The sequence below is a fragment of the Lissotriton helveticus genome, chromosome 1_1 (assembly GCF_964261635.1).
Source record: "Lissotriton helveticus chromosome 1_1, aLisHel1.1, whole genome shotgun sequence".
NCBI classification, from domain to species: domain Eukaryota; kingdom Metazoa; phylum Chordata; class Amphibia; order Caudata; family Salamandridae; genus Lissotriton; species Lissotriton helveticus.
In genome coordinates, this window is record NC_136057.1 from 1841850042 (window position 1) to 1841872566 (window position 22525).

The window sequence follows — 22525 nt, forward strand, 5'->3', positions numbered from 1 at the left end:
TGCAGAAGGTCGGCCGTAGTCTGGAGGTGGGAGACGACTGCCTGGGGCGAGCCCGCCTTCAACAACCAGTCGTCGAGGTAGGGGAAGACTGGAACTCCCGATCTGCCCAGATGAGCTGAGACCATCGCCATCACTTTCATGAACACCTGAGGGGCGCTGGTAAGGCCGAAGGGGAGCACAGTAAACTGAAAATGCTCGTGGCCTACCGTGAACCGCAGGTAACGCCGGTGGGCTGGCGGGGAGGGAATGTGGAAATAAGCTACTTACAAGTCCAAGCCACCAGCCAGTCGCCAGGGTCGAAAGCAGACAACACCTGAGCAAGCGTCAACATCTTGAACTTCTCCTTCCGGAGGAAGCCGTTGACGCCACTGAGGTCCAAGATAGGATGCAGGCCCTTGTCCTTCCTGGGGACCAGAAAGTAGTGGGAATAGCAATCAAGACCTACTTCTGTCCCAGGAACACGCTCGATGGCCCCCTTGGCCAAGAGGGCTGTGACTTCCTGCTGTAGAAGCGCAAGGTGGTCCCCTGACATGATGTGGTACCGAGGTGGCATGGCTGGAGGGGTAGTCTCGAAGGGGAGGGAGTAGCCCCTTCGGACTATCTGCAGCACCCACCTGTCTGAAATGATGTTGTGCCAGTGAAGGGGGGGGTGATGGCGTATTCTGTTGCCCACTGGCGTTTGATGGGCCTGTAAGGTCGGACTAGGAAGGGTTTGAAGTGGATGCTGCGGGGGTGGAGGCGGACTGACCTGCCCGCTGGCCCCCAGAACCGCCTCGGCGGTTCCCATGTCCGCAGCCGTGCTGAGGTTGTTGCTGCGTAGGCCTGTGGCTCTGGAACTAATGTGTTGGGGCACCCCTGCCTTGGCCAGGAAAGGAGCAAAAAGCAGAAAGCAGAGGAGGGGGAGTGGCCGACAGGCCCAAGGACTTGGCCGTAGCCTCGGAGTCTTTAAAGCGCTCCAACGCACTATCTGCCTTTTTGCCAAAGAGGCAGATGGCATCAAAGGGCATGTCCATCAGAGTGTTCTGGACATCCCCTGAGAAGTCAGTTGCCCTCAGCCTGGTGTGGCGCCGAAATGCCACCGTCGTGGAAATCACCCTGCCCAGCGAATCGGCGGAATCAACGAATTGTGAACTTAGCTGCGTCCCTCCTAGCAGCAATAGCTTGGGCGAGTACTGGGTCTCCTATGGACAGAGTGGGAGTAACGGCGCAAGAGGCATGCGGTGTTCACCGACCGCAGCCCTAAGCTGACAGATGAAAACCGCTTCTTGCCAAGCTGCTCCAGCTTCTTGGATTCCCTATCCGGAGGTACGGAAGGGAATGCGCTCTGGGATGCAGAGGCTTGGACAACCAAGCTCTCATTGGCGGGGTGTTGGGAGAGAAAGAGGGGGTTGGCCCGGAGTTCCTGTCCACAGGAGCTCCTGTGTTGGGCCTGGACCAAGTGCTCAAAAGAACGTCAGACAGTGCATCATTAAAAGGCAGCAAGGGCTCCGAAGAGGTTGCCGCCGGTTGAAGCACTTCAGTCAGGAGGTTAGTCCTGATGGCCACTGTAGGGAGTTCGAGATGGGGAGCTAACGCCGCCCTACGCAACCCCACTGCATAACTTGCTCCCTCCTCCATAGCCTCGGAAGGAGGAGACAGCATGCCAAGGTCAGGCGAGGTGTCGAGACCACAGGCATCCCCCAAATCCTCTACCCAGTCAGGATAATCACCACACTGTTGTGCGAGAGGGTCCTCAGACCCCTCCCAGTCCTCCCCTCCCTTCTGAAGTCTGTGTAACATGCTGAAAATAAGGAGGACGGACGTAGGGGTAGAAAGGCCCCCATCGGCGCCGTGTCTGGTTCAGGGCTGAAACCCGGGATGACGTCGGTTGTAGTACCGGATGATGTCGAAGGTGGTGCCGGAGGTGGGGTCGACACCGGTGGAGGTGTTATCAGGACAACCAGTGTTGGCTAGGATCCGAGCCCGGATCCAGGGGGGTCCTGCGGCGCTGGGGCCGAAACTGACGGCGGCACCGGGGCCGAAGCAGACGGAGACACCGGGCCGAATCCATCGGCGTCAGGAGAACAGGATGCCCAGGTGCGCCGGCGGGGCCAGACGGCCCAAAGAGTCGGTCCATGGCAGCAAGAAACTCTTGCACCTGAGCAGGCATCGTCGACGGACCCAGATAGGGAGGGTAGGCCGGGGGCAACATCGCAGGCTCCGCCGGAGCCGAGGGGGTGGCACCACTCGACCCTCAGCCAAGTCGTGCAACGGGCGAGGGGAAGTCAAAGAGCGACGGTGCTTCTTAAACTTCTTTTTGGAATGCTTCGGCTTACCTGACCCAGAGTGCGAAGACTTAGATTCAGAGGAACGATGGCGCCGGCTCCGCGACCAGTCCCTCGACCTCCCACGGGACCGGGACCTTGAGCGGTGCAGAGTCGACTGCCCGACTTCCAGCAACTTTCGAGACCGCTCCCGCAAAGTCTTCGGCGCCATGGCCCGGCAGTCAGGGCACGACTTGGAGTCTTGGTCGCGCCCAGGCAGTAGAGACACACGTTGTGCGGGTCCGTCACCGACATCATGCGGTGACAGTCCCCGCAGTTCTTAAAACCAGGCATCCCTACGACACCAGGAATCGGTCAACTCTAAAAAATATTGGTAAAAGGCCTCGAAAAAGCTCTGTCAAAAAATGACTGGGGGTTCTTGCTCTTCCCGGATTGTGCTTGCTGGCGTGGAAAAAGAAAGAACTGACGTCAGCGCACATGGGCAAGTCTCGGTAGCTCCAGCGACATCCTCCCGGCACCAACTACGCATGCGGAGCCGCGCGACGACGCCTACGAACGCACAGGGGTACTGCTGACAAAAAAAATTCCGGATCCAGTCTGACGCCTGGGGGTAATTCTAAGGTAAGGAATCTATCACTACGTGTTTCTTTCAGATCTTTAATGTAATTTTTTTTATTCTTTCACATTTGTGTGGAGCTCCAGAACGCCCCATGAAATTGCAGCCTTAACTAGAATCAAAAACTAACAATAAAAAGGCAAATTAATTTAGATAGAGAAATAGCATAATATAGAAAACCTGTAGATGTAATGAAATTGTCCACTCTGCACCGAATTCTCCAGCAGGCTTAGTGCTGTTCTCATTTGGAGTAAGAATCACACTGTAAACTCTTTCAAATCGGACGACATTAAAAAAGTACTTACCACATCTGGCCTCAGCTTAAAAGTTAGAAGAAGAGAGTAGAACATGGCATGTAGGGTGGTCACCACAGAGGAGCTCCATGACTGAAGAACCTCGCGACTCCTCGGAATGCGATGAATAGAATACTGCAAGACAACGCAAGAAAAAATATTGTTAGAACACATTGGCTCATTGGGCCCCAGGAACAAAAAAAGTGGAGTACAGTGGAGGGGCGTAGAGTGGAGTGGTAAGGAGAGGAGTAGAGTGTTGTGGTGTAGTTTGGTGGGGCGTAGAGCCAAGGGGCATAGAGTGAAGGGTCATAGGGCGAAGGCATGTAGAGAGGTGTAGTGGAGTGACGTTGAGTGGCCTAGAGTGTCAGAGTGAAGTGTCAGAGTGGTGTACAGTATGGTAGTAGAGTGGAGTAGCATAGAGGGGAGTAGTATCGTGTAGAGTGGAGTAGAATGAAGTAGCATAGAGGGGAGTAACAGTGTCAGAGTTAAGTGGCGTACAGTCAAATGGCAGAGTGTGAAGTGGCATAGAGTGAAATGGAGTAAAGTGTCATATAGTGGAATAAAGTGTCGTGGAGTGGTGTGGAGTGATGTATAGTGGAGTAAAGTGTCAGAGTAGAGGGGCGTAGAGTGGAGTGGCATAGAGGGTCAGACTGGAGTGGAATAGAGTGGCGCACAGTGGAATGATGTGGAGTAGAGTGTTGTGGAGTGTCATAGCATAAAGGGTAATAGAGAAGAATAGAGTGGAGTGGTAGAGTGTCATTAGAGAGAAGTTTCAGAGTGGCCTACAGTGCCATGGTGAAGAGTGGAGCAGAGTGTTGTAGAGTGGAGTGAAGTGTCTAGAGTGGAGTAAGTGGCATTAGGTGGCATAGAGGGAATTGTATAGTGTCACAGTATAGAGTGGAGTAGAGTTTAGTAGAGAGGCATACAGTGCTGTAGAGTGGGGTGGCATAGAGTGAAGTACTGTGGGGTGGCATAGTTTGCAGTACAGTGGAGTGCCACAGAGTGTAGTATTGGAGTAGAATGTCAGAGTGTATTGGAGTGTCAGAGTGGTGTGCTGTGGAGTAATGGGGCGTGGAGTAGAGTGGAATTTCAGAGTACCATACAGTGGAGTGGTGTGCAGTAGAGTGGTGGAGGAGACCAGCATAGAGAGGAGTAAAGTGGTGTAGAGAGGAGTAGAGTGTTGTGGAGTATCTTAGGGTGGCGTATCAGAGTGGCGTGTCAGAGTGGAATGGCACTGAGGGCAGTGGAGAGTCGTACGGTGGAGGGGTATAGAGTGGTGGGTTGTAGAGTGGCATGGAGTGTCGATAGTAAAGTGCTGAGGAGTGAAGTTGAGAGGCATGAAGTGACAATGGAACAGTGTTGTAGAGTGAAGAGGGGTGTCGTAGAGTGGAGTGTTTTAGAATGGAATAGCATATAGTAGAATGGCGTAGAGAGTAGTGGTGTACAGTGGAGCGGGGTACAGTGTTTTGGAGTGTCGTTGAGAGGCCTAGAGTGAAGTGGCATAAAGTGGCATAGTGTGGAGTAGAGTAGAGTAGAGTGGTGCCGAGTGGTATAGAGTGGAATGTTGTGTCCTGGTGTTTTGTGGAGTTGAGTGTCTTAGAGTGGAGTGTCGTAGAGTGGGGTGTCATGGAGTGTCAAAGTGGGATAGAGTGGAGTGGTGTGGATCGGAATTTTATAGAGTAGAGTGTCACAGAATGAAGTGACGTAAAGAAAGAACGTGTCGTAGAGCGGATTATGCATGGTGTGGTACAGCACGGACATTACTGACAACACATTTTAAATTGAAATGACCATTACATTTGCACATACAGTTTTACTGATAAAAGTACATAGTAAACATGCGGAAGTTGCTTCACCTAACTTCGTTACAGCGGCGCAAATTCTGCCGAGGTGCGGGAGTTCTATTAGGTGGGCAGGGCCGCGTCGACCGACAGACATGCGCAGCACTACCGAGGTAGTGCTTGCGACGGCCGTTGGCCAACGCACGCATGCAAGGGGTTAAAGTATGGATTTGTTTTGATCGTATAAAAATATCTGTTGCCACCACACTTCAGAATTACAAAAAGTGCTTTATTTGTGCTTTCCTAATTCTGAAATATTTGCACAGTTCATTTACAGGCATTTAAATTTTGTTGTGCACTAGAGAAAAACCTTTCTTCTCTCACTCCCAGTATCTAGCAAGATTATCACATAAATCCTCTCTCTTCGAAGCCAGTGAAAGAAAAGTAAACAAAATTCCTCATAAGACAGAGCCTGACATTTGACCTTTGTCTTTGAATGCACAGCAAACGTGACAAGATAAAACCAAAATGTAAAGCAAGTTTACCGAACGTGATGCTCGTGAAAGAATACAAGGAGCAATGGTAAACAGGCTATGCTCCAGGAGAGGGAGAAAGACATGCTGAACAGCCGAAAACAAATAAATCCAGGAAACAGAAAGCAAGCAAATGAGAGAATCAAACCACAAAGCCAATAGCAAGAAATAGGCGGATTGCATTCCCAGTGAAGCTTTCAGAATGTCTCCAAGTCTTTTCACTACCAGACTGCTGCGCGGTCTAGTAGGCTTCACCCTAAACAAGCATTGGAAATGCAATAGGGCTCGCATTAGGAAAGTTTGAGCTATTGTTCTTATAAATGTTTTTTTTTTTTAAATGTATGTGTTATTTTTTAAAATAGCTAAATTAATAGCTTTGTCATTTACAATGCCAATAGTTTTAACTTTCGCAAATGTGACACCTATAGAATTTGTAATGCAACATGTTTTGTATTTACGTGACTTAGATGTATTGATATTACAAATAACAATGGCTTTTAATTTTTTTAAATAATTAATACTTAAATAATTTATTTATTTATTTTATCCATTAAAGCTAGGTGAGTCACGAAAGTTTTTCGGTCTAAAAGTTGGGTTCTGGTTTTTCAAAGCTTTGTAAGCACTGCTTCAGGGTGAAGTTTATGGTAGGGTTGCTGCCTTATGGCATTATTTTTTTAATTTTTATTAAGGATTGGTAACTGTCAACTTAAAGTAACATTTAAAAAACTCACTATGAATTCTTAACTTTGGATTTATCACTGATGTACATCTTTGTTCTAGCCTTCCCGTTTCCTCATAGAAATTATTAACACTGCAGGCTTATGGATGTCCTCTGTCAACAGGAGTGGCATAGTACATGAAACGGTGACTGGTACAAAGACATCGTACTGAAAGGCACAGTCTTCCATTTAAAGTTTTTGTACACGACTACCATATGTAGAGATTATTCTCAGGACACTGAGACTTACACAAGTGTGAACACATAAGTAGATTACGCTACAAAGGAGGAGGATGGCAGTACAAAAACATTTGACTTAAGTATGTTTGTCTAAAAACAAAGAGGCTTGCGCTATGTGGATTATAAGTCAATTGGCTTTCAATTAAAATAAGTGGTGGCATGACATTTCAGAGTTCTACAATACCTGCAAGCGAAAATATTTTAACAAAGACAAAAATGGCAAAAACAAAACAGAGGTAAACTGCAGACACTCAACGAAAGCTTAATACCAGTTCTGCTTGTTATCCCAAATCTCCTGTGCATTGTTACGGACAAACTCAGGAAACTATTCCTCAAAGAAAGACTTCAGAACATGCAGCATCCAATGTTGATTCACACTGGGAAACAGTAACACAGAGGAAGGAAAATAAAAGCTAAGAGGTCATAAAGTTATCAGAAAAAGAGTGTCAGAAGAAGGTTATCTGCAATCTCATGCAACAGCAATCTTTTCTCAGAAGCATGAGACTTCACAGTTTAAAGTTCAATGGATGACACTACACATTTGCGATGCACAAAAACTATCAACTCGCCAATCGGCACAGAGGGCTCTAAGATGCATAGGAGATAGTTTGTGCCCCTGAATGATCGACATAAGGCCAGTGCATTATATGAGCAACTGCCATTAGTAGCGAGTATTATTAAAAACAAAACATGGACAGGAACGAACAAGCATTAGCGTTAAGAGAGGGTTGAGGGTAAAAGCATGTTAGCTATGTTTCCAAAAACGAAGGTTATGTACATCACTGGCTGGCCAGAGTCCTCCTTGAAGTACAACCAGCGCATGAAAACAGTTCAGAATTAACGGAAGTTAAATCTCTCTAAGTGGTAGAAGAAGATACAGGAATTAAACATCTGCATGTAAGAATCTGCAGTACAAGCAGCAATATTTACACACACAAACTCATATATATATATATATATATATATATATATATATATATATATATATATGGGTGACACGGCCTGAAGTAAATAATTACAAGGGAGGAAGGGTGACGAGACGCACGGGGAGCAGCAGCCTTTGATGTGCCAGCCGGCCGTGCAGTGAATAATTAGGGGAGGAGAAATGCCGGCCTGAGGCCGAGCGCACGTTGGGGGAAGCTTGAGATGCCTGTGGGAGGGAGGCTGGTGGCTTTGATGTGCTCGCGCTTTTTGCCAATGTGCTTGCGCATTGAGCTTGTTTTTCTCGGGCACAGCAACAAATCGCCGAGATGGTTAAGCTCTTGTTAAGCCACAATATAGCTCGCCAGCTATGCGCAAGCGCATTAGCAGGCGAGCCCTAAAAAGGGAGGGGGAATCCATACGAGCACCTTATTACGGTGGCATCCGGCATGTGGTCCCCATACCTCGGGGCGCGATACTTTACAGTGTTCCAGGGAGCCTACCCCAGGGCAATAAACCTCCTCCCCCTTAATTTAAGAATGAAGGACCCGGACCATATGGTGATAAAATATTCCTTAATGTTAAAATAAATCAATGACAAATAACTGAGAAAAACAAAGGTCAAAGTGATGTTGTTGTTTAAAATGTTATGTTTTCATTAAACATTTCACCTAACTATAACAAAAAAAACGGAAATTCACCAGTTATAGTTATCTCAAGCAACTAAAAATCGTGCCCTTAAGTAACTTAGCCCCCACCATGCACTACTAAGTACCCCACATATTACATCATTCATGACAAGATCTATGAATTCACTGATGACAAGACTGTGCATGTTGGTGGTACAGGTTATAGTTATCGTAAGGGACCAACTGGCCCCACTCCAGAATCTTATTAGGCCCCAGGGCTCCATAGGGGCGTTTATTTTTTCTTTAAGGGGAGAGGACCACATTGCCCCTTCCCAAAGCCTCATTAGGCCCTGCGGGCCCATTTCCAGGGCCCTATGTATTTTCAAGGGGAGGGGGGCAAATGGCCCTCTTTCCCGAGTCGTATTAGGCCCAGGGAATCCCAGGGCTTTTTTTTTTTTTTTTAAAGGGGTGGGGACAGGTGGGCCACGGGTCCCCCTCTCCAAGCCGTTATAGGCCTCAGGGAGCCCACCCTAGGGCCAAAACTTACAAAAAGGGGAAGTGTCATGCCCCCTCCCTCTTCGAGTCTCTTTACGCCCTGGGGACTCCAACACCTAGAACCTTTTTCTTTATTAAAGACGGATGGGCTGTGTGCCCCCGCAGCCTTAATAGGCACTGGGGACCCAATCCTCCAGGACCTTTTTTTCCAATTGGAGGGGAAAGGAACAGCACAGCCCTCTTCCCATGCCATTTTAGGCCCTGAGAACTATCCCCGGGAAATGTTTTAATCAAAGAGAAGGGAGCCATGTAGCCTCCCCCCTGCGCAAGCCTTGTTGGGTCCTATAGACCCATCCTCCAGGGCTTTTTTTTTTTAAGGGGGGCACCCTTCCCAAGAAACCCCATCCCCTGGGACCTGCATTATTAAAGGTGGGTGCCCTGGTGTCCACCCAGGGCACCCACCATACATGTGTTGGGGGCCACAGGGGGAGCCCCATGGACTCCGTAGCCCCAGCAGGCCTCCCGCATGCATCAGGAGCTGGCATTGCTCCCGCCCACAAGGAGTAGCTACTTATGCTGCTCCCTGCAGGAGGGAGCAATATTTTAATCAATTTTCCTGCCTGCAACAGTGTGGGCTGGGAAAAGATCAAAAGGCTGCTCTCAGTTGGCAAAAGCATTTTTAAAGTTACTGCCCGCTGGGTAGCAGACTTTGTGTTTTCTCCCGCTTGGTGGAAGATCAAGAAATGCTCCAACAAAGCAGGAGCAAAAACAGGATTCCCCTTCTGCGCGAGTGTGGGCAGGGAAACCGCTATGTCCCTGGGGTGGGCTCCCCCGGACATACCAAGTAAGACTTCCCAGAGGGATGGACTCCCTGGGGTCTGTGATAACTCAGAGAGAGAGACCAACTCAGAGAGAGAGACCACGGGCCTCCCCTCTACATAATCAATCATTTCAGCCCCAGGGTTGGGCTCTCCGGGACCTGGGATAGCTCGGAGAGGAGGGCCACATGGCCCCCTCTCCCCATATACAATAATTTCTGCCCAGGGGTGAATTTCCTGGGGCCTGTAACAGCTCAGGACGGGGGGCATGCAGTCTGACCTCCCGTATTCAATTTCTGCAGAAAGAATGGGCTCCCCAGGGCATGTGATGGCTTGGGGAGGGGACCACGCAGCCTCCTCACCATATTCAATCATTTCAACCCCGGGGGTGGGCTCCCCAGTGCATGAGATGGCTCGGGGAGGAGGCCCAGGCGCCTGCCTCTCATTTATAAAACATAGCAGCTCTGGCAGTATAGCAGCAATTTTTGTCGTTTTTTTCTTTTTGTCCCCAAGGAGTGTCCCTCTGGGTCCCCCAAATAGGGCCTAGGGGATCCCTACCAGCACCCATATATATATATATATATATATATTTATTTTTTTACATGTTCCATGTTTTACAGAGTCCTGTAACAGCTGCCAGAAACATTTTTCTCAAGTTGCTGGCAGACAATCAGAGCGCTCATTTCAAGGGGAGTCGGAGTCCCACTGGAGCGAATTGGTCATATGGAATAAAATCTCCCTGGGCCAATCAGAACACTCTATTCTATAATTGGGTTGGAGGGACTCTTGCAACCATCCAGATATCTATATGATTTCAACCTTAATTTCTCAAACACTACTAAACCACATGCTCTAGCTTCCTGCCAAATTTGGTGTAATTTCGTTCAGCAGTTTTTTCTGCACCATGTGGATTTAGCATTTTGGGACCCTTCTTTTTTCCTTGGACACCACTTGACAGATTACCATAAAACTTTCCATGCGAACTAGTCAAACTTTTGAGGGAATTTCGTGGAGATCTGTTGACTATGCCTTTAGCTGTGCACAGTGGGGGGGTGTCCAGGGTCTGTGGCCAACCCCCAAAGGCAGCCATCCCCATACCAAGCACAGCCAAAGGTTAGCCACAGGGCCTGGCCCTGGAGAACCATGGGGCTTATTTTTTTTAAAGAGAATGGGGAACTGTGTAGGTCCCCCCTCACCGGATCTATTGTGGCCCATTACGGATCCCATCTCCCAGGGCCATATATATATTTTAAAGGGCCGGGGACTCCCGAAGCCTCCTGAGCCTCCGTAGGCCCTGGGGATACCATCCCCCAGGGCCTTCATTTTTCATGGGGTCCCCTTCCTCCTGGGCCACTATTAAAATTTAAGGGATGGGAGGCCGCGCAGCCTCCTTTCCGGAGCCTTGTAAGGATCTAGGGACCCCATCCCCCAGGGCAGTTTTAAAAAATAAATGAAGGGGGGGCAGGCAGCCCTGACCCAGAACCTTTATAGGCCCTGGGGACCCTGTCTCCCATGGCCGCTAATGAAAATTAAGGGGGGGCATGCAGCCCTCCCTCCCTGGTCACCCACCACACTGTCATCGGTGGCGTGGGGAGAGACTCAAGGCCCCTGCAACCCCAGCCAGCTACCTGATCCAGCGAGAGCCTCCACTGCTCCCGCCTGCAGGTAGCAGCTAATAATGCTGCGGGAGCGATATTTATATCCATTTCACTGCCTACATCCCTGCGGGCAGAGAAACAGATCTAAACTCAGCTACCAGCAGACAGGAGCATTTTTCAAGCTCCCGCTTACTGGGAACGGATTTGATGTTTGCTCCAGCTTGGCGGGAGATTTGAAATTGCTCACACCAATGGACAGCAAACACAGGTTTCCCTGAAACCGCTATGTCCCAGGGGTGGGCTCACCGAGACATCGCCCGAGAGCTGGCCTTGGAGATGGGGTCCCCAGGGCCATTAATGGCTATGGGAGGGGGGACACATGATCCCTTACCTTTTTACATATCCAGTCAGGCCCGGAAGATGGTAACGGCCCGGAGAGGAAGGACGCAAGTCCCCATCCCACAGAAAACTGCACTGGACCCAAGGATGTGGTCCCTGGGGTCACAGTAGGCAAGTGGAGGGGGCCCACTCGCGTCCCCTCCCCCAAAATATAAACATTTCTTCCCGCCGGGAGGAGGTCCACCATGGGGGACTTCACCTAAAAAAATCTCGGGAGACGGCGATTGTTTTTTTAAAATTATTTTGTTGCAGATCCTCTGTGAATTTGCGGCAAATGTTTTAGAAAAAAACATTTGGACCCAGGCAGGGTCCCTCTGGGACACCACCACCAGGCCTGGGAAGTCAGGGTATTCCTACCCTGCAGCCCTGTACCTTTTTTATTGTGTTTTTAAGGACTCAAGAGCAAGCCCCAATATGGATGCCACCACTTCCTGGTTGAGGTGATGGCAGCCAAGTTCGAGATCTTTCGGCTCCCCTGAACCTCCACGTCCCTAAATATACACGTTTTTTGAGCATCAATTGCACAGCACAAAAAGCACTCTTTCTGGACCTAGATGTAGCTTTATGTCAAATTTGGTTTAAATCCATTCCGCGGTTTAGGCTGTAGCTGTGTATAAAGTTCTTATGGCAAAATGAATGGGGAAAACGTGTTTTGGGAGCCCCCTTTTTCCTCAGGCCCCCCCCCCCACACACACACACACTTGGCAAATCACCCCGAAACTTTCCATGTGCAAACTAGGAAAAAAAGAGCACTTCTTTGGAAAGTTTCATTGAGATTTGTGAAACGTAGCCAAAGTTATTAGCAACACAATCAAGTTCTATAGTAATATAATTCCATTATATAGCGCTTACTACCCGACGAGGGATTGAACCACTTTATGCCAGGCACTCTGCTGCATATGCAGAAAGTTCTTCTTTATATAATCGCTGTCTGTGACAATTGTAATTGTATTTATATAGCGCTTACTACCCCATACGAGGCGCCAAAGTGCTTTTTGGGCGAGTGGAACGGTACTCCAGAACCCAAAAGGATTAGTGATGAATTAGTATAGTGAAATATTAAATTTATTCGAGCAGTGGATACATTAGTCTTATTCAGATTGAGAACGATGGTGGAGGGATAGAAGAGAGAAAGGTTTGCATTTATATTGCGCTTTCTACCCCTGATGAGGTATTGAAGCACTTTTTGGCAGGTAGCACACTACTCTGGAACCCAAATGGGATTAGTTGGGAATTAGTATAGGGAAATATTACATTAATTTGAGTGGTGGACATGTTAGTCTGTTACTTGGATTGAAAAGGAATAGTCGGGAGATAGAAGAGGGAAGGGTCTAGGAAGTTTTTGAGTAAAGTGAAGGTACTTTGAGCAGAAAGCCACCCAGCGAATTAAACAGCAACTTTAACATGAAAATAAACTAGAAAAGTAGTGTACAAGAAAGAACTCAGGGGACAAAAATATACTAATCGAGAAAATATAAATACGCAAGCCTGGCATGAAAGATGTATCTAGCAAGTTCACACACTGAAGAAAGAGTGGTTTCTTCTCCTTGAGCGCCATCTAGCGGAGAACGGAGTTGGAATGAACTACTTGGAAATATTTGAATTGAGGTATTCCAATTTTTATTTTTTATTAATTCTCTCTTAGGAGGTCTGTTTCTATTCATCACCCCCATGCCAAAGCTTTTGTAATCATTCTCTTCTCATAATAGGCCCGAATGGTCCAAAACAAGTTGGGTATGTTTGTGAAACAGATCACGGATAATTTTTTTAATTCTTTTACAATCTTCATGCTTTTAATTTTTTGCTTAAAAAATTAACAAATATACTGCCAATGCTCTATCACACACCCCGACTGTCCTCGCGACATCTTAAACAGCCTCTTCTACTCCTATGTCCTTTGACCTGGGCTACTGCTCTTTGGGTCCCGACGAGGTCATAATTAGTTCTCCAAATTATCGACAAGAAAGGTATGAACAATAAGCACGTTAGCTACCCTGCAATAATGAACAGAAGCATTTGCAATGCAATAGGTCTCGCATTTAGCTATTGGCATTGTAAATGACAATGCCTTTTATTTATGTTTTGGTTTTTAAAACTTAAATGAAATGTAATTTACAATGCCAATAGCTTAAACTCGAATAAATGCGGACCTATTGCATTGCAAATGGTTGTTTTTAAGGATGTGTGGGAAGAATCATCATGGGAGGCAGAAGCAACACGGAGGTGTAGGTGAAGGGAAGCAACACGGAGGACGCGGGTGCTGGAAGCAAAATGGAGGAAGTGGTTGGGGTGGATAAAAGCAAGTGGTGAGAGAAAAAGAGCGCAAGGTGGAGCATGAGCGGAGCAAATAAATGAGGTAGCTCGACACGTGTAGCTTGGGGAAAAACATGGGCAAGAAGGCAACGCTGGAGAGAAACACCTGAAGATGAAAACATCAAGGAGGGTGGTGGGGAGATGCCCACAGGTGAGAGAAAACAATGCAGACAAGGTGGTACCAAGGAGGGACTAACAAGCCTTTTTACGAATCGGAGGCCAGCATTTACAAAGGACAATGACACAAGCCAATGATAAATATGGGCGGAGATTGGGTGGGGCTTCCAGTGCATACCCTAATACAGCATGCCTAGCAGAGTGAGCAGTGCATGCGCGCTGCCGCTAGGCTCGACCTAAAAAGCGTAGTCATTCTCTGTGGCCATTGCTCTGCTCGAGGACAGGAAAACCAATGCAGTGTTTATTGTCCCAGATGGTCTTAATGAGTTAAAGGCTCTGTGACAGTTTCAGAGAGGAGCTAACTGCTTCCTTAAGCAACAGAGGAAATTCAGAGTGCCCAAAGCTGCTGTGAAGCAGACAAAGCCTAACCCTGGAACCAGGACAGGTGATAAATCGGATTGACAAGAACAGCACCCTGGGCGGAAAGAACATTTGGTGTTTTGGTGGTGGTTGGGGGGGAATATTTGCTTTGTGACGGCAGGAGGTGCAAGGAAGATGGGAAGAGGTCAGGGGTTTATGGGGGTGATAAACAATTATGCTGAGGTACTTTAAGGGCTGAGGACAAAGTCTTTAACAGGACACAATTGAGACCAAGTGGGATGGACGTACTGCTGTTTGCAAGACATTAAGTCAGGCAGCTCCCTGCTGCGCTCCTCAGAATGTTGGCGCCCTGGCCCTGGGCCCAGCTCGCCCATGCCCAAGTCCCACTGTGCCTGGAACCACAGTCTAAATAAATCAGTTGTTCAATTAGGGATAAACATGGAATGAAGTGATAGTGTGGGGAATATATGTCTTTCCAACGAATGCGCTACAACGCATTCCATTACAACGCGGTCGTTACAACAACCGCGTTGTTACAACACAAACCATTACATCGAAAGTCATTACGACTTGCTGTAGGGGGCGTGCTAGACTTAGGAAAAGTATAATTTACTATTCCTACTCCAGTGTGTGCAACAACAGAGAAGGTTTTGGACTGTAAATCCAACACCAGCGCGCCCCCTACAGCAAGTTGTTGAAACGACTTGCCATGTAATGGTTCGCATTGTAACAACGAGGTTTTTACTGCATTGTAGCGCATTCGATGTAAAGGATGTCTCCCAGTGTGGGTGAACTGGACCTGCAACTAGACTTTTGAGTTGTATTTAGTCCAAAAACAAAGTTTACAGTTTACTAAACATTAATATGGGAAACTTCAGTTTACTCCCTAACAAGGATGACAGAGAAGCCGTCCTGAAACCCCACTGTTTAGGGCCAGACCAATGGAGAACCAAGGAGGGATTTGACCCAGTGTTTCCATTTTGAATTTTTAACAAGTAGCAGATGCTGGATGTGATTGAACAGATCCCCGTTAGATCATCTTCTCTGGAACAGCAAAAGAGGGAACAGTCAAGAACAGAACCGGAGCCCTTTGAGGAAGACCTTGTCAAGAGCTGCTACATTTTACATTTTCAGCAAGGATACCAGGATGCAAGGATGCCAGAGATCTTTCTCAAACAAGTGTAATGATGAAGAAGTCCTCTGTGGAAACTTGGAAATGTGAACTGTAGGATAAAGTCCCAGCTCTGGGGTCTTTGTACAAATTACTGTTCTCATTAAAGGAGAATGAGAAGGACCAGATCACTCCTTTCAAGAAGCTTCCTTATGCACTGATCATCTGATTGGCCAAAGCGTGGGGCTTCTGTACAGGAGTTCAAATCTTCGTTTAGCTTGGTGTTATTTGGCATGCCCGGACAGGCTAGGAAAGGCTAGGAAAGGCTACCAGTTTGAGAAGTTTGAGAAGCGCACCCGACATCTGTTGTTCACCACATTTTGACTGCCGGTAAGTGAAAAAAAAGTCACCACCTTGCACCTAGTTCATCTGTCTATGGAGTCATTTTGCATACTGCTTTGTCCAGTCCAGCAATCCTGCCATGACTAGTTAGTTCTGCTCCCTTTATCTCCCTCAATTGTGCTGCAGTCAGTGATTTGGCCTATAAACTCACTATCATCTCATCTGGGTGTTCAAATTGTCTTCTGCTCATCTTGATCTTCAAATATATATCATGGAGGCCTTTGTAGATGCTATCAAGGTTTTTAGTCTCGTTTTTGGAATTGTTCTTTGCACAGAATCCATAAGCACCCAGGTAATTTAAGACATTGGAAGAGTTAGCAACTGGCTTCACTGGCAGCATCAAACCTAGTATTGCGGGATTATAGAATGTATATAGTACTTCAAACCTCTTACAGGGTCACAAACCACTCTGGTCCCTTTGGGATCTTGGATGCCCTTTCAGATTGGATGGCTGAAAGAAATATGTTGGATGTAGACTGGCCTATGAGGTAGAGTGAGGTTTGGAGACGGCCAATAAATATAGTGGAGTTATGTGTTTATTCAAGAAGTATTGTAGAGCTTGTGAGCCACAGTCATGCAGGTGGATATTTAACATCTTTCGTGCTGTTTGTATCATAAAGTATAAGCCCCCCTTCATGAGACTCTGATGGGTCCAATAAAGGATACACGTGAGGCTAACCAGGAGTGACACAAGCCCCAACTCCTGAAAGCATGGTTACGAGACCAGATTCTACCATATTGAGTCTACCCAGGAGCGATAATAGCAATAAGCCCTGGAGACACAGCTAAACGAAGCATATGTACAGATCTCAACTATTGTAAATTAAAGTCTCAGGAGACACGGGCACCTAGCTTCATACTTAAATCTCTGCTGTTGGGCACTCAGTCATGGTTGGTGTCTGACTTAATGCAACGCAAGAAGAGTAAAACTGAAGTTATCTTTGGGCAAAAGGCCAGTGCCTCCTTTACATCAAAAATCTTACGTGTGTTCCAACAACTGACCGAGAAAATTGAAATTATAGGTGTCCTTTCAATGCAGGGGTCCCAATGGCATCTCAGAAGACGTCAGCGGTCAAGAGTGCGTGCTACATCAAAACCCATTCTACCAATAAAAAACCAGAAAGAAAAAAAAAAATAGGTTGAGGTTATTGGTGCCTTAATTAATTAAAGGCTGGATTACTGTAAGCGCTTGTATGCGGGCTGTCAGTTTTATGAATTGACCAGCTCTAGAGAGCTTAAAACACAGCCGCAAGATCCATGCTTAGTTAAGCAAACATGACAGTCTTACTACTATTCTCAGATGCCTCCATTGGACACCCGTGACAGCTGGTGTACACCTCAAGATTTGTTGCTTGGCCTACAATGCCTTAACCATGTTGCACCTCTGTACTTTACCACCAAATTCTAATCTTACATTCCCAATAGGGAACTACCTAAAAACATCAGGCCTTACTGTCAGTACATACCTACAATACTTAATTACCTACATGTAGCGGTTTTCTTTTGCTGTCTAGGTTCCACTGATTTGGAACTCCCTGTCGATTGAAATGAGGTAGCCAACTTGTCTATCCAGCTTCGGGCAAAGGATAAAGAATAGTTTGTTTGATCAAAAGGTTCTAGAAGACCGGTGTCAAAAGACCCTTTTGGGCAGTGTAGGTGTTCCAAATATCATTATTCAAATCAGAATACGATGTAGAGTCTACCTAGAAGACAACATAAGCGCAAATCCCTGGAGGCACGGGTAAGTGACTAGATAAGACCACATAAATTCCACCATGAGTGGCATAAGCTTAAATCCCTGGAGACACGGTTAAACAATTCCGAGAACTCTATGGTGACCACCCAGGAAAGATAAGCAAAACTGTGTAATCCACCAGAAGCGACAAAGCAGCGGCCATCACACAACTCGCAACCATTCAACAATAGTTGAATTCATAGGCAGAGGCAACACACAGGATTGGGTGGTGGGTACTCAACAATTCTACATGGATAGAGAGGTCCACCCAGGAGAGGTGCTAGGCCAGCCAACTAGAGTTTGGAGTTAAGGAGATTTCAATCAGAGAATATGGGGAATGAATGTATATAATTTACGGTATAAACATACAACAGAGATGGAAAGACGTGCAGAAAGTCAAAAAAGAGTAAAAGGGTGTGAAAGAAATCTGCCTGGCTGATAAATTCAAACAAGGAGGTGGCCACTAGAAGTCACCATGAGCTCCCCCCACCCCCTTTACGTGGACACCTCTGTTGAGCTGCCCTGGGAGGAGAGGTTAAATATGCTAACACTAGGACCGAGGGGACTAGCGGGGAAGGGGACCAGAGATGCCTGCAGGTCACAGGTAGTTCTCATTGGTGGCCACAACTTGGAAGGAGTGGAGAACCACAGGGGTAAACGCAAAACAAAAAAAGTATATTGCACAATGCTGAAGATAAAAAAGTCTCTTTCAGCAGCAAATAGACAATCAAAGGCAGATGTATACAACTGAAAGCATTTTGGGAGCAGTCCACAATAAATAGAACACAAACACATACATTACAGGCTGCTGACCCTAAAGAATGGATTGTCTAATAGCACAAAAAGAAACACAAAAGCACACTTTCAGTTCTTTCTTGCACATTAGCAGCAGTCCATTCCAAACAGCTCATGAGCCTACAGGTGCCTAAGGGCAAATGGGTAGAATAGAGACCTCAAGAGTGGGCCTGCTGGAAGAAAAGTACTCAGTTTGCAGAGTTATGTGGGATACAGCCTGTGGAGGAGGTCTTGCCATTATTTTCTTCATCAAAATAGATGGCAACAAGGGAGATGTGGTTTAGGTCCTAAGTACTAAACCTACATGGTTGCGCCAAAGAGGTGCAAGTGCGTGACTTTAACAAAGTAAGTCAGAACAAGGCATGGTTGTCAAGAAAGCACTCAGAAAAAACATAGGAAAAGCACATTGCTGTGCTCCTTGAATAGATATTTCTTTATTCTTTTGGAGGAGCCGCTCGTCTTGAGACTACAACTGCCAGCGGCTTAGCTGTAAACATGATGTTGCTTGTGAACAGCATAAATAGACATTGTGCCCTAGGAATTAAACTCCTGAAAAGCTAACATCCGAGCTGTTAAGAGCTCCAGTACCTGGCAGGGGTCTAACGGCTCCAGTAACTGCAGAGCATGAGTACAGTTAATCTTGCAGAATTGGCAAAATAATTCTTAACTCAAGGCCACTTGAATTATGCGGCAGCAGAGGAACAAGTTATGTTGCGTGGTTGACTAAATTGTGCGGTAAGTAAGGCAAATGATGTGGCCCAATGCCGCATGTTTTGTAACACTATTACCTAATTTATTTGTCATTTTAGCACGTTAGCATTACCTAATCAAAGGTTTCACTTCACTAGTATCTGTTTGACATCCAAATATAGCAATAAGCAACGTAAATGTGACTAGTCAAATTTTGCGAAGGACATTCTACTGCACCGCTACACGTGACTTTGGTGATATCAGTGGTAAAAACCAAATTTGGTTTTGCAAAAATCTGCAGATTACGCAGCAGATGATGGATTATATATGGCAAATTCATAATTATGTAGAAAACCCAACAGCCGCAAAATCCCAAAATTTCAGTGGCCCCGACTATGCAGCCCTCAAAAAAAAAATCAGAAAAATGTTACTAGACCTGCAGGACTAGTGACTTGATTAATCTACTCAGCCTAAGTGTAATGTGCTTGACCCATTATCTGGTCTCAAATAGTGTGATCCAAGGCAAATATTTTATTTCATCGAGTCACCTTTTTCTTCAATATCAAATTTGAGAGCACCTTCAAATATGGGACGTCAGAGGGTCTGCTGTAAAAAACTAATGTTATCTATTGATTTAATAGACTAAACTTTTGCTTCACGTATAATAAAAATCTAACCCATATAAAGGGTACACATGACCCCCTCATTCTCCTCTTGGTTAATCAATAGCATTGTCATCAGGACGGGGCAGGAATGTTTGTAAGTTCATGTTGAAAAACTCTCACATTTAATATTCGACTAAAGCATGATGTGTTAACACTCTGTCATTTACAAACAGCACATTACCATTGAAATGGTCACAAACTCTCTATTTTACTGTACAAACGATAATGTGGAAATTGGGTTTCAGCAAATATTTTGCATTTGCACATTACCAAGTAAAGTGTTCTGATTTGTTTTCATCCTATTAAAATATCTGTTGGCATCACGGATCAGAATTTTTAAAAAGTGATTTCCTAGCTACCGGAATATTTTGAAATCTTTGTACAGTTTATTTACACGCTATTCAAATGTGTTAGAAAACAACTGACATCCTGTGGCCTATCATTTCACAGAGCACGATTTTCGGACAGTTCATTATTTTTTTATTTCTCTGACTGCAAAGTTAGAGGATTTTGTAACCTCTTCAGGATAAAATAAGAAGCAATTTGAAAGGAACACACAGCAAATGGAACAAGATTTAAAGTCACCTTTATTGCTCTTTCACTTTCTGAATTCAAAGATCACCTGTTCTTTGTCAGCTGGAGTCTCTAGCAGACAGGGCCAGTAGTCTCTAAAAACAGCTGGTCCTGATAACATATGACTACCCTTAGCGCGTGAGCAAGTAGATGTCTCGAGGCCTGCTATGGCTTGAAAATCTATTCTAGCACCGGTAAAACTGCTTTTATAATGGACTAACAAAAACTTGAAACGCTAGGAAAGTACAACATAATGGGCAGTGCACGAGGGACTCTGATCCTGCTGCAGTCTCTAGTGTTCCTGATCAGTATGAATTAAGTACTGCTGCTCCTTGCATTGTAAATGCCCATGAAGTGTCTTTCAGAGAAGCTTGCATTGCTGTGGATGCGATATAATTGTTGTTTCACTATTAAGCAGGGGCAGCTCCTCGGTTTGAGCGGAGGAGTGCCACCTCAATGAAATGCTCCCAGAGAAAAAAATTAAATGGTAATGAAGTTAATTCATTACCATTTTATTTTTCTTCACCCCATCCAAAACGGAGCGTCAGGATGGGGGCGGGGCTGCTGCTGAATGACAGCAGCAGAAAGAGCAGAGCACTTTCAGTGTAAAGTGCGTATGTCTTTTTGGCCGGCCATCTTGCGACACCAGCAACACATGAGTTCTTTAAACCTCTCTAACCCAGCTGTCTTAACCAGTTGCGTGCTCATGACGGCTCCACGCCGTCATGAGTCACAGGCGGCGTGTGCGCCTGACGGCGTGGAACAGTAATGCCGCTCCACCCACGAGGGACTAATCCCCTGCCTGTGCGGGCGGATTAGTGAGTCACGGGCGGCGTGTGCTCATGACGGCGTGGAGCCATCATGGGCACACGCCGCCCGTGACTCAAGACGGCGCCACCCCTCCTGCGCCGCTCCGGAATTCGCGGTGCAGAGAAGGGTTAAGTCAGCTAGTTTAGAGAGAGCCAAAGTCTCCAGAGCGCTGTGGTGCACCGAGTGAGGCCGCTCCCACCAATCCTAGCACTGCTCCCATGCTGGTGAGAGCAGCGCTAGGATTGGTGAAGGGAGTTTGGAGCCTGCCTCGAGGAGAGAAGACCAACGAGGAGAAGGAGGACGTCGCGTCGCGCTCACAGGTAAGTTGTTTTGATTTATTTAATGTCCCATCCACCCTACCACCCTCGGGACATGCCATCCGCCACTGCTACTAAGCATGTTCTTCCTGCATTCAACTTGCCCTCATGCTGCCTGTGCACCTAATCTGTTTCTGGTTGATATGTGCACTGCTACTACCTATGATGTAACTATTTTGTGTGTAGAAAAGCCTAAACTGATGCTATCTTCTGTAGAGCATTCCACTATCCATCAGACTCGTCAGTCAAAAGTGAACAGCAGGAAAACACACTACACTTCTATTCAGGTAGCAGCCTCTTTGGCAAGATGCAAACAGATATAAGAACTGCACTATTAAGTTTAGCAATCTTCCTTAGACGTTCTGGTACTAATGAACTTACAGATTGGCAGCCCTGCTGAGAGGTTGTCAGCAGTGTTCCGTCAAGAATACATCACCTCTGCCGAAAAGGTCTGACACTGTTTAAACACATACCAGATGCATTCACTTATTCTGTGCATGAAATGGGGTAGTACCATTCCCTTTGAAAGGAGCCATTTCTGTACCATTCAAATTATAGCAGCACTATTGGGGGTGTTGATAATTGCACACTAAAAGTATACTAGCTCTGCTAAGACATTCTGAAACTGTGCCCCTAAAACATTAGATTTGGGAACAGTTGCACTGCCCTACTGAGGATTTGGCAGTGGTGCTCTGAAGTGCAGATACTGCCCTATTTAATTCAGAGTAACCCTGCTGAGAAGTGTGCATGCAGACCACCAATTGAAATTTAAACCTAACAAAGAATTGCATACAATGCCCAATAAAACCTAAAGCTGATGCTGCTCTACTGAGAAGTACAAGTCCTATCAGAAAAAATATGGTAGCCCTGATGGGAAGCACCTATACATTTTCATTACAATTATAGCATTCCTACTAAGAAATGCTGGTTTTGCCCAATTTAAGGTATTGCAATAACGCCATAAAGATACGGCGTTGCTTTTTCGGAGTTTGGCAGCCTTACTGACTATTGTTGTCACAGTCCCATTATAAGTATAGCAGCCCTGATGAGAAGTGGAGATAGCTTCTCACACCTCTTACCTACACTATAGGGGTTTTGGTGGGTAAAATTATCCAGACCCAATTTGCATGATTTGCAGACGACACCCCACAAACGCTTTTCTTTGTACTCAATATAGCTTCACTGGCTTTGGTAATGCTTGTTAAGCAATAGCTCTGCACACATACAGAATTTAATCCATTTACTAAGCCAGAGCATTAAACAAATAATAGGAAATTGTGCCCACTGGACAAACACGATGAACAGAGATAC

General features: G+C 46.3%; 1 protein-coding gene across 1 annotated transcript in view; it reads right to left on the reverse strand.

The window, feature by feature from the left end:
• Positions 1-22525, reverse strand: part of ALG14 (ALG14 UDP-N-acetylglucosaminyltransferase subunit) — a 319292-nt gene that overhangs the window by 250789 nt on the left and 45978 nt on the right. The window contains exon 3 of the mRNA XM_078659210.1: positions 3186-3308. Coding sequence (XP_078515336.1) covers positions 3186-3308 — 123 coding nt within the window. The remainder of the gene's footprint in view (positions 1-3185; positions 3309-22525) is intronic.